The 12,131-nt window shown below is 45.9% G+C and overlaps 1 protein-coding gene across 1 annotated transcript; it reads left to right on the top strand.

Moving 5' to 3' along the window:
- Window positions 1–1,053: 1,053 nt before the first annotated feature.
- Window positions 1,054–7,864, top strand: C1QBP (complement C1q binding protein). Its single transcript, XM_075194962.1, has 6 exons — window positions 1,054–1,350; window positions 2,440–2,590; window positions 4,261–4,345; window positions 6,004–6,099; window positions 6,649–6,777; window positions 7,350–7,864. The coding sequence occupies exons 1-6, from the start codon at window positions 1,134–1,136 to the stop codon at window positions 7,494–7,496; spliced, it is 825 nt and encodes a 274-aa protein (XP_075051063.1). The 5' UTR covers window positions 1,054–1,133; the 3' UTR covers window positions 7,497–7,864.
- Window positions 7,865–12,131: the final 4,267 nt, after the last annotated feature.

Genomic DNA, 12,131 nt, shown 5'->3' with positions numbered 1-12,131 from the left:
GGATATTACAGATCTCTATAAAGAATTTAAGTTTCAATTAATAAATAATTTCAAAGTGACGGAATATTGTCTTGGTACAGGCCCAACGTTTTCCCTACCATTCAATCAGAATTAAACTACAGGGTGATTCAAAAGTCGCAGTACACCCTTTTATTTCAAAAACTCTACAGGAAATTGAGAAAACTAAATACTCCAGTAAGGTATGGGTGACGTGGTCTAGTGACGTGGTCTATCTTTTACGGTATGTACCAAACATGGGCACCATCTTGAAATCGGCCAATCGGCCCAATTCCTGTAGAGTTTTTGAGATAAAAGGGTGTACTGAGACTTTTGAATCACCCTGTATTTATTATAAGACTGATCTCCCTCCATAAGCTCAATTGTTTTCAACATTTTGCTTTCTATACAGGTACAATTGAATAGGTTCAAAACCAAAGATCAATTTTAAATTACTATAATTTTTGTCCAGTAAACCTAAACTAAAGTAAACCTCTCATTATCAATCCCCTGGGAGTTCTTTGTGCTAAAAGTAGTTATTTATCTATCTGTTCCTGTTACTTGATGTTGCTACTGTGTGAGCACCCAGAGCATAGTAATATAAAATATTGGTGAAAAACAAAATGTACCTTAGGGTCATTTTTATCATGGCTAGTGCAGGGCTTTCGCCTAAACTCTCTTGAAGAAGAGAAATCAGTCACATAGCTGGCTATGTACTACTATCACACTTTAGGATCTGATCAGTAGAGTCAAAAGGGTGGTTCAGAAGAAAAGAAATAGATGATGCAAACTAGAGATACTGTTACTTTAGGGACTTGCCCATATCCTCCCCCCAAAGGGACTTGTTACAGTGATGCGCACGCACACATGATGAAGGTCACGCACTTACCAATATGGCGAGGACCTATCAGAAACACTAAAGGGAAACCATTGTCAGATACATCAGTCTCGCATCTTGTTCTCCAAGAAAATGTCCTCCACTTCAATTAGCACCGGGTCTGTCTGCGTGAGCTGCACCCAGCTATTGGGTAACGCTGTATGTTCGCAGCATCCGGTGATACACTTCCGTCACTAGAGGTGAAGGTTCAGAGGTGTCACGGTGTCCTTCTGTCACACACGTGGGTCGTTGCCGCATCATGCTCTCCTCTCTGTCCCGCTCCCTCTTCTCTGCTGCTGCCAGGGTTGTGGTTGCCCGGCCGCTTCCATTACTCAGCAGCCGGAGCCCAGCCAGGTCTATCACACGCCTGCTATGGGTACACGGCAGGTCCAGCATAGCGCTCAATACAACTTTCTTAAATCCGCACAGGGGCTTCCCAGCGGTGTCGTGCGGCTGCGGAGGACTGCATACGGAAGGTGAGTGCACTGCGGTGCCCGTACATGGAGTGTCCACTTGCCCTCATCTGTATGGTTAAGATCTTAGAAATCATGAGAAGTTCCATTCCAAATTCTCTTTTTTATTGTTAATGTTACGTTGGCATTGAGTCTGCACAAACCAAATTCTGATAATCTAATCATGACATTTAGAGTCTTAAATTATCTGAACACCAGTGAAAGCGTGGAATTCTTATAAATCATATTTCCTCTCTGTCCATGGTGTTGGAATAAAATATGACTGTAAACTTTATGATGATTTATAGGTTGTCTCTGCATATTAGTGCAGCATTCTTCTGTCTCCAAAGATCAGGACCTGTTTCTGGTAACTCTGCAGGTACTCTGTTCAGCACATGTAAAATGTTCAGCTCTGTATATGTCAGCAATCAATGAATTCTTAATTGACATATTTGTGTCATTCATGATTTGTCTTCCCTAGCATTACATTTAATTTTCTCTTAACTTCACTGTGTCTTTCTGAATTACGTGTTTCTGCTGCCAATTGCTCCTTCTTACTGCTGTTTTTTAAGTTATGGGTTAAGTATTTATTATAAAGCACCAGACATGTCATATAATATAGCACAATTGGGAAGGGGGTTATATAGTGCTATTAAAATGGGGGATTTACAAAATACAACATGCTGATTCAAAACTGAAACTTGCAAATTGTAAGCATGGTTGACATCTTAGTAAATTTTTCCTGTCCCTGATAGGCGCTAGGTTAGTGGTTCCCAAACTGTGCGCCGCTGCTCCCTATGGCGTGGAGATCTCACAAGGGTGCCACGACCAGGACCTGCGGCAAGCAAAGCGGGGGAGTCCTTTGTAATTATTTTGGCTTAAGGCTGTCTTGAAAAAATAATGGGGATCCTAAGGATGCCTTGAACTGAAAAGTTTGGGATCCACTGAGCTAGGGGCTTTCATCAAGAGATGAAGATGAGCGGAAATAATAATTCTTGAAAACATGGATATCGTAGTATATGGTCTGTTTTTGGGCATAAATAAGGATGATAATTCAAGGGTTTCCCTATTTGAGACAAAATACATAATTTACACTGTACATTTGTTTTACAGGTGACAAAGCCTTTGCAGAGTTTCTTGGTGATGAAATCAAAGAAGAGAAGAAAATCCAGAAATATAAGGCACTCCCAAAAATGTCTGGTGGGTGGGAATTAGAAGTTAATGGCACAGAAGCTAAATTGACCCGCAAAGTTTCTGGGGAGAAGTAAGTGTTGACTATACTAACCTACAACATAGATTGTATATGACATGATAATGCTACTACCATGAAAGTAATTTGTCACAGTTAGTTTATAGACTTAACATTTGAGAATAGCAGGACCTCAAAGAACTGTCAAACAACAAAACACGCATTTACTATTATTCATATCACTCTGGTAAATGTTTTTTCAAACTTATGGCAGGTGAATAAATATCTTCTTTTCTGCAACACTTAAGCTTAACTTTAATTTTTGCAGAGTACAGCAACATTGTTTTAACAAAGTTCAAAAGTAGCAGTACTTTGCCATTTATTTTGTAGTCAATAGGGAAAGGAATGTGAGCTCCTAAACCCTCAAATATTACTTAATACAGGATACTCAAAGTAGATGGGTTAAAAAAAACAAACAAAAAAAAAAACAACTGGATTGTATGCTTATTTAGGCACCAGAAATGTTATTGTCACTAATTTGCAAATCCTCTTGTCAGATAAGCGATATTAACTTAACAAAAAATAATGCATTGATTTAGATTAACTGCACTTGGTTATTACAGCACTCACATTTAAATAATATCTATAGAAAGCATTTGGCAAATAAATTGTTAGGTTTCTTCATATATAGCAGTGGAAACAGTGACGCTACATACCAGGACATGATTAATGTTTGAATCATGCGTGATATATTGATGACGGTACCCTAATTTTAGAACAGTTAGCAGTGTCTCATGACACATGTCATTTTTACAAATAATGTTTTCCCCATTTGAGTAGGGGGATGCAGATGGTGAGATATGTTTCTTCCCCTAAGAGTCAGGACTCCTTTTCCTCACCTATAGAGTTCCTGCTGCTCCTCAGTTCTTTTCCATTGTCCTGGGCTTTGGGCCATGCTTTCTAAAAAAAAAAAAAAAAAAAAAGTGTTCCATACAGTGCCTGATAGAAATTCTAATAGATTTACTGAGGGGCAGCCTCAACGGTCTTTAATTGTGCCTTGCTGGCACTTCTTTCACGGAGCAGCCTCGGGTGTCCTCAAGAATGTGTCAGGCAAAAAGTGGAGGCAGCTGGACTCTGTAGCTTCAACAGTCGCACAGTTCTGAACACTGCAGTGCCATAGACAGGGAGGGTGATTGGTACTGTTGGGGTTTTGGGTTTTGCGTCACGTGACATTAGCAGACCAGCTCATCACTACATACTTTTCACAAGGTGGATACTGCCACTTTCTCCAGAGACTGCCATTGTCAGAAAGGTTCTCTATGTCGTGTTCCTTTAGGCTTTTCTCTGATTCAACGTAGCTGTGGGAACATCCATCATCTGTGTTTCTAAGGCTGTAGGAGGATACAGGATTTATCTGTTTCTGTTCTCTTCTCCTTGGTGGGTTAATAAGGAGTATTGTGTTTTTGTGTTTTGTTCCAGTGTCTCCTGCCTCCTAGAAAGTGGAATCATAACTAAAATCTTTGTCACCTTATAGCCTTAGAGTAAAGAAGTGAAGTACAAAAAAATCTTACTGCCTCTTCTTACAGCACTAACTAAATGTGTAACAAAATACATTTTAGTTTTTCATTAGGATTATATAAAGCACTTAGCATTGTTGATTGCATATGTCATGAAGAAGCAATTTGAGTATTTTTTTTGACATTCAACCATGAGGTCTTATTGAAGAAGTGTTTTCTGTTTTTAAGGGTCACCGTAACATTTAATACAAACAACAGCATTCCGCCAACCTACGAGGAGGAGTCACAGGAGGGTGAGAAGAGGGAGGATGAGGTAAGGTCTAAGGTCCTGATTACAGTTCTGTATGAAAAAAATGTTCTAGAAAAGCTGTACCCTAATCCAAAATTTACAGTAACTCCTTCCCAACTAGCAGAATGATGGTGGTTCCGGGTACTATTCTAGTTTATCATATGGTTTATGGTTGGTTCTTAATGGTAGTTTTTTAATATTGCATTTAACAACCCTCTGACTCCCTACTTAATACTTTGTGGATTCCTTTCCTGGACTCCACCATTTGCTGTACGTAGTGCCTGGTCCTTCAGTTGGCACCCAGATATTAACAATGATGTGTAGGTTATTTTCTACACTGCGAGACCAAAGCCACATTTAAGGTACAGGGTTTAATAGCAGAGGGTCTTATGTGTGTGCTTTAAATTTTTCAAATTGCTGCACTTTTATTTTCTTCTTTTAAAGCATGGCAAGTAAAAAAAAAAAACAACATGTTTATACAACCATTTTTTTTTTTCCGCTGGCTAATTTGATTCAAAGAGCTCAAAACATGGAAATATATACTAAGGTTATATGCTTTATTTGGGATAGGGGTAAGGAAATTTATTGTACATCTAAATCAAATTCACATTTTATTTGATTCGAAATAGTTTTTTTTTTGTTCTTGTTGTGTGGATCTTTCTCTGATGCAGTAGGGGATATGCAGAATTTGCTTTATGGCTGACTCCTGCCTAAAACTATCCCTAATTAGCCACTCTGCTGCTTTTCCTTAGTTTACAATTAGCCCAGCAGGGAGACATGAAAGACAACAAGGTATAACGGACACCACATCCTAAATTAGCTGGTCAGTGTTTCCCTACAGCCTTACAGAAAGGCATTTAAATTAAGAGTGTAAAAGCAAGGGGTTCTATATCATTTTAATGTGCTAGGGAAAAGCAAAAGGGAGCCACCCAATCCGTGAATGGTAGCACTAGCTACTGATCATGGGTATTAATACAAAGGTACATTACATTGGAGGGAGGGGGTAATACAGTATCCTTTGTTTTGGTTTTTGTTGTAACAAAAAAGAAATGTTTATACAATAGAAGGCCAAATAATTACTATAGAAAATAGACCCAAAGGAATGTGCTCTAGTAGAGTGTATCTCACCAGTACCTTATTGAACATATTCTCATCTTCTCCTGGCCTCCATTGCCGCATCCCTTACTTGACACCAGTGGTTTGAAGAGTAGAGTGAAACGTTTCTCACCTTCAAAGTAGATGTCTGGTTTATAATGCACCAGTGGGAACCAAGAATAGATGAGACTGCATATGCCAAACTCCACAAGAGTCTATAGCTAAGCAACAGTTATATGTAGGACAGGATTTCCCTCTTGCAAGTTTAAGCTCACAAAAAAGTACACAAATGTGGACTTGTCATTTAACATCAGACTGCAAATACTACAATATGGTTTTATTTTTGGGTTGCCGTAAGTCTACATTGTTAATTATGTGCTGATATAAGAAGGTATAACCTGTAATGCAAGCCACTTATGTTTGAGTGGTCAATCGCCTCTGCAGATCCCTAAAACTTATATACAGGAAATGTCTTCTTCTGATAAGTAAAAACACATTTGGAAGAGGGTATTTCTATCTAATTTGTGGTAATGATATTCTATATGTATAAACACACAACTTTTTTTTTTTGTTTTTCCCCTCTGCAGCCTGAACTAGTATCCACTCCTAACTTTGTTGTAGAAGTTACAAAACTGGAAAGCAATGAGACCTTGGTGCTTGACTGCCACTATCCTGAAGAAGAGGTAATGTGCTTTTTAAGGACTTAAGGTTTCTGTACACACCTTGGAGAAATAAGGCCGTTATCTATGAAAATGTGATTGCATATAGAGAAGTAGAAGTGCAATATATTCATCAAATTCCTGAAAATGAATAATAATTTGCCTTCCCAAGAGACTTTTTTATAAAAACAAATCAACTGTTTATTGAATACATATTTAATGTAATTGGACTGGAGCTGCAGGTAACCAACCACGTACAGCCCCTGATTGGAACATGCTATTTCATATTTCTTGTTGCCTGTTCACTGTCAATCATTGATGTAGAGTGCAGAAACTGTACAAACACTGTGAAACACATGGCATTTGATTCGACTTGAATATAGTCAGAAAACTTTAATTCCTTTGCAGACAAAATGATTATCAATCGCTCAAATTTCAGGGTATCCTGAGGTGATGTAATAAACCACCATGCAATATACCTTTTGTTTTGCTAATCCGTTCAGTAGTTAGATTAGAAAGTGGGAGGTCTAGCATTTGAAAACATGTATTTCCTCTTCACATTCCCTAATGAAGGTTGGCCGTGGTGAAGAAGAGGAGGAGGAGAGTGACATTTTCACTATTCGAGAAGTTAGCTTCCAGCCCACTGGAGACACAGACTGGAAAGAGAACAACTACACTCTTGGCACAGATTCTCTTGATTGGGTTGGTACACATTTGATTTTAAATTTCACTTTTATACAGTTGTCTGCTGTAGCATATGTCTAGTTCTAATTTAGTCGTAGTCTCTAACTGCAGCTTATGTTCTGTACAATATGATCCCTGTGTGCAACACGTGGCTAAGTGGTTAGCACTTCTGCCTTACAGCACTGGGGTCATGAGTTCAATTCCCGACAATGGCCTTATCTGTCAGGAGTTTGTATGTTCTCCCTGGGTATGCGTGGGTTTTCTCCAGGTGCTCCGGTTTCCTCCCACACTCCAAAAACATACTAGTAGGTTAATTGGCTACTAACAAATTTACCCGTCTGTCTCTGTCTCTGTCTCTGTCTCTGTCTCTGTCTCTGTCTCTGTCTCTGTCTCTGTCTCTGTCTCTGTCTCTGTCTCTGTCTCTGTCTCTGTCTCTGTCTCTGTCTCTGTCTCTGTGTCTGTGTCTGTGTGTTAGGGAATTTAGACTATAAGCCCCAATGGGGCAGGGACTGATGTGAGTTCTCTGTACAGCGCTGCTGTTAGTAATTAAACTCTCTAATGGTATTTCCCCTGTTGATTGTGATTTGCAGGCTCTATATGACCACTTGATGGATTTTCTGGCTGACCGTGGAATAGATAATACTTTTGCTGACGAGCTTGTGGAACTCAGCACTGCTTTGGAACATCAAGAATACATTAGTTTCCTGGAAAATCTGAAAAAATTTGTTAAATGCTGAGCGTAGTTACATATAGAAACTTTTTTCCTTGTTATTCTGTACAACAAAATGTGTAACGTCTATGCCATTTTTCTCACAGTGAAAAGGTTACAGGTTGAAAGATCAGTGACCACATAAGACAAGCACTGCTCTTGTTGTTCTGTGTTTATCTGGATACAAGATTGTGGTCAGAGTATACAAAATGGCTCGTTATTACTACTCATCTGAGTCAAGCAAATGTCCCATAGTGTGTTTACCATTTGTCTGTACGAAGGCGTTTTATTTAATTTTGCAGTATGTTTTCATACCAACATTCTACTTTGTCAGATTTATGTGCACCTTTGTTTTGTATAAGCCCAATTAAAACAAATATCTCCAATGTTCTTTAATTTTGTTGCTTTTGTGCAGTTGTTTCAAGCAGATTGTACTTGTTATGAAATATAAGGTCAATTTATTTATGTGGGGTTAATGTGAAACAATACATTAATGTGTAGATCAGTGGTTCCCAAACTTTTGCAGTTCGCGGCACCCTTAGAGTCTCCAAATTTTTTCAAGGCACCCCTCCAAAATAATTATTGAGCAGTCCTGTTTTAGAAGTAGTTGGGTCAAAAAATTGTAATAAGTATTTAGGTCAGGACAGAAATACTTATTTAGTTGTATGCAAAAATGCCCCCTCTGCATCCAGGCACTCTGCCCTCAGGCACACTGCCCCCTCTGCATCCAGACACACTGCCCTCTCTCACACTGCCCCCTCTGCCCTCTCTCACACTGCCCCCTCTGCCCTCTCTCACGATGTCCCCTCTGCCCTCTCTCACGATGTCCCCCCCTCCTCTGCCCTCTCTCACGATGTCCCCCCCTCCTCTGCCCTCTCTCACGATGTCCCCCCCCTCCTCTGCCCTCTCTCACGATGTCCCCCCCCCTCCTCTGCCCTCTCTCACGATGTCCCCCCCCCCCCTCCTCTGCCCTCTCTCACGATGTCCCCCCCCCTCCTCTGCCCTCTCTCACGATGTCCCCCCCTCCTCTGCCCTCTCTCACGATGTCCCCCCCTCCTCTGCCTCTCTCACGATGTCCCCCCCTCCTCTGCCCTCTCTCACGATGTCCCCCCCTCCTCTGCCCTCTCTCACGATGTCCCCCCTCCTCTGCCCTCTCTCACGATGTCCCCCCCTCCTCTGCCCTCTCTCACACTGTCCCCCCCCCTCCTCTGCCCTCTCTCACGATGTCCCCCCCCTCCTCTGCCCTCTCTCACGATGTCCCCCCCCTCCTCTGCCCTCTCTCACGATGTCCCCCCCCTCCTCTGCCCTCTCTCACGATGTCCCCCCCTCCTCTGCCCTCTCTCACGATGTCCCCCCCCCTCCTCTGCCCTCTCTCACGATGTCCCCCCCTCCCTCTGCCCTCTCTCACGATGTCCCCCCCCCTCCTCTGCCCTCTCTCACGATGTCCCCCCCCCCCTCCTCTGCCCTCTCTCACGATGTCCCCCCCCCCCTCCTCTGCCCTCTCTCACGATGTCCCCCCCCCCTCCTCTGCCCTCTCTCACGATGTCCCCCCCCCCCTCCTCTGCCCTCTCTCACGATGTCCCCCCCCCTCCTCTGCCCTCTCTCACGATGTCCCACCCCCCCTCCTCTGCCCTCTCTCACGATGTCCCCCCCTCCTCTGCCCTCTCTCACGATGTCACCCCCCCTCCTCTGCCCTCTCTCACGATGTCGTCCCCCCCCTCCTCTGCCCTCTCTCACGATGTCGTCCCCCCCTCCTCTGCCCTCTCTCACGATGTCGTCCCCCCCTCCTCTGCCCTCTCTCACGATGTCGTCCCCCCCTCCTCTGCCCTCTCTCACGATGTCGTCCCCCCCTCCTCTGCCTCTCTCACGATGTCGTCCCCCCCTCCTCTGCCCTCTCTCACGATGTCGTCCCCCCCTCCTCTGCCCTCTCTCACGATGTCGTCCCCCCCTCCTCGCCCTCTCTCACGATGTCGTCCCCCCCTCCTCTGCCCTCTCTCACGATGTCGTCCCCCCCTCCTCTGCCCTCTCTCACGATGTCGTCCCCCCCCTCCTCTGCCCTCTCTCACGATGTCGTCCCCCCCTCCTCTGCCCTCTCTCACGATGTCGTCCCCCCCCTCCTCTGCCCTCTCTCACGATGTCGTCCCCCCCTCCTCTGCCCTCTCTCACGATGTCGTCCCCTCCCTCCTCTGCCCTCATCTCACGATGTCGTCCCCCCCTCCTCTGCCCTCTCTCACGATGTCCCGCCCCCCCCCTCCTCTGCCCTCTCTCACGATGTCCCGCCCCCCCCTCCTCTGCCCTCTCTCACGATGTCGCCCCCCTCCTCTGCCCTCTCTCACGATGTCGCCCCCCTCCTCTGCCCTCTCTCACGATGTCGCCCCCCTCCTCTGCCCTCTCTCAACGATGTCGCCCCCCTCCTCTGCCCTCTCTCACGATGTCGCCCCCCCTCCTCTGCCCTCTCTCACGATGTCGCCCCCCCTCCTCTGCCCTCTCACACCTCCTCTGCCCCGTTGTGCCCCAGCTGTCGCCCTCCTCTGCCCCGTTGTGCCCCAGCTGTCGCCCTCTCTGCCCCAGCTACACTCCTCTGCCACGTTGTGCCCCAGCTGTCGCCCTCTCTGCCCCATCTGTCACGCTCCCTCTCACTCCTCTGCCGCGCGCCAGCCATAGAAAAAAAAAGAAAGAGCACAAAAACTTACCAATCCGCCGGGCGCCGGGACCCAGCAGCCTCCTCACTGAATGTTTATATATTCAGTGACAGAGCGGAGAGAGGAGGCTGCTGGGTCCCGGCGCCCGGCGGATTGGTAAGTTTTTGTGCTCTTTCTTTTTTTTCAATGCTCGGGCCCGCGGCACCCCAGTGACAGCTCCGCGGCACCCCTGGGAGCCGCGGCGCACAGTTTGGGAACTGCCGGTGTAGATGGAAATGCTACTATACACTGTGCATGTATTCACAAGATAAGCCTCTAAGCAGGGGTTATAGTGAAGATTAGTTTCCATTGTGTCCAGCTTACCTGTCTGTTCCTGTTTGGAGAGCACTTAAAGGATGCCCAGGTGGCCAAAGTGGAATGCAATTCCTAGGTACCATACCTCATATGAATAGGGTGATACTTCAGGTCTCTATCTCACACTTTGGAAAATCTAATACTGTTGGGTTCAAGCCTAATTGCAGTGTATTTCCACACGCATACCATATGAAGGAAAAATTCAGTATAAAACGGCTCCTCCCTCAGTTATGAAATGCTAACAGCTAACCTGTGCTGTTGATGTCATGTGATATTATTTTTTCCCAGAGCCAATGTACTGACAAGACAATTTCGCAGTGGTTCCCAAACTTTTGCAGTTCGCATATTTTTTTTCAATTCTATTTCTGTCAAAGAATAATTTACAGCTAACTCACTCTGTGCCCCCTCTGCATCTCGGCTCACTCTTTGCCCCCCTCTGCATCTCGGCTCACTCTTTGCCCCCCTCTGCATCTCGGCTCACTCTTTGCCCCCCTCTGCATCTCGGCTCACTCTTTGGCCCCTTCTGCATCTCGGCTCACTCTTTGGCCCCTTCTGCATCTCGGCTCACTCTTTGGCCCCTTCTGCATCTCGGCTCACTCTTTGGCCCCTTCTGCATCTCGGCTCACTCTTTGGCCCCTTCTGCATCTCGGCTCACTCTTTGGCCCCTTCTGCATCTCGGCTCACTCTTTGGCCCCTTCTGCATCTCGGCTCACTCTTTGGCCCCTTCTGCATCTCGGCTCACTCTTTGGCCCCTTCTGCATCTCGGCTCACTCTTTGGCCCCTTCTGCATCTCGGCTCACTCTTTGGCCCCTTCTGCATCTCGGCTCACTCTTTGGCCCCTTCTGCATCTCGGCTCACTCTTTGGCCCCTTCTGCATCTCGGCTCACTCTTTGGCCCCTTCTGCATCTCGGCTCACTCTTTGGCCCCTTCTGCATCTCGGCTCACTCTTTGGCCCCTTCTGCATCTCGGCTCACTCTGTGGCCCCTTCTGCATCTCGGCTCACTCTGTGGCCCCTTCTGCATCTCGGCTCACTCTGTGCCCCCTTCTGCATCTCGGCTCACTCTGTGCCCCCTTCTGCATCTCGGCTCACTCTGTGCCCCCTTCTGCATCTCGGCTCACTCTGTGCCCCCTTCTGCATCTCGGCTCACTCTGTGCCCCCTCTGCATCTCGGCTGACTGTGCCCCACCCCCACCTGCATCCCGGTGGTGAGGAAGATGAAAAAAATAATAAAAATTTACCAATCCGGTGGCGCCCGGGACCCAGCATCCTCCTCTCTCCTGCTGCTTGTAACTGAATGTCGGGTGTGATAACATCACGCCAGGGCCACTGACCATCTGGCATTTGCCAGAAGGGCCGATGGCTGTATGGGCCGGCCCGGCCATCTGGGGTTTTTTTTTTTTTTTTTAAAACTTCCGCGCGATGTGACGTCACGCAGCCGTCTAGGTGCCGTCGGTCTGTTGAGCGCGCAGGTTGTTGAGGTGAGTTGGTGTGTCCGGGGATAGTAACAGGTGCTGCAGGGGAAGGGGGGGGAATGAGTAAAAATAACTGCAGGGAGACTGTATGGGAGAAGTGATTAAAAATGTCGGCAGGGGGAAGGGGGGGATGTGAGGGACAATGTCTGCAGGGGGAAGGGGGAGTGTGAGGGACATGTCTGCAGTGGGAAGGGG

Source organism: Mixophyes fleayi, chromosome 2, assembly GCF_038048845.1.
Source record: "Mixophyes fleayi isolate aMixFle1 chromosome 2, aMixFle1.hap1, whole genome shotgun sequence".
Taxonomy (NCBI): Eukaryota; Metazoa; Chordata; class Amphibia; order Anura; family Limnodynastidae; genus Mixophyes; species Mixophyes fleayi.
This window is presented reverse-complemented; position numbering and strand designations above follow the sequence as displayed.

Coding starts and splice junctions, on each gene's coding strand:
- C1QBP (XM_075194962.1), top strand. CDS start 1,134: ATGCTCTCCTCTCTGTCCCGCTCCCTCTTCTCTGCTGCTGCCAGGGTT. Junction 1,351..2,439: donor CGGAGGACTGCATACGGAAG/GTGAGTGCACTG, acceptor TTTGTTTTACAG/GTGACAAAGCCTTTGCAGAG. Junction 4,346..6,003: donor GTGAGAAGAGGGAGGATGAG/GTAAGGTCTAAG, acceptor TCCCCTCTGCAG/CCTGAACTAGTATCCACTCC.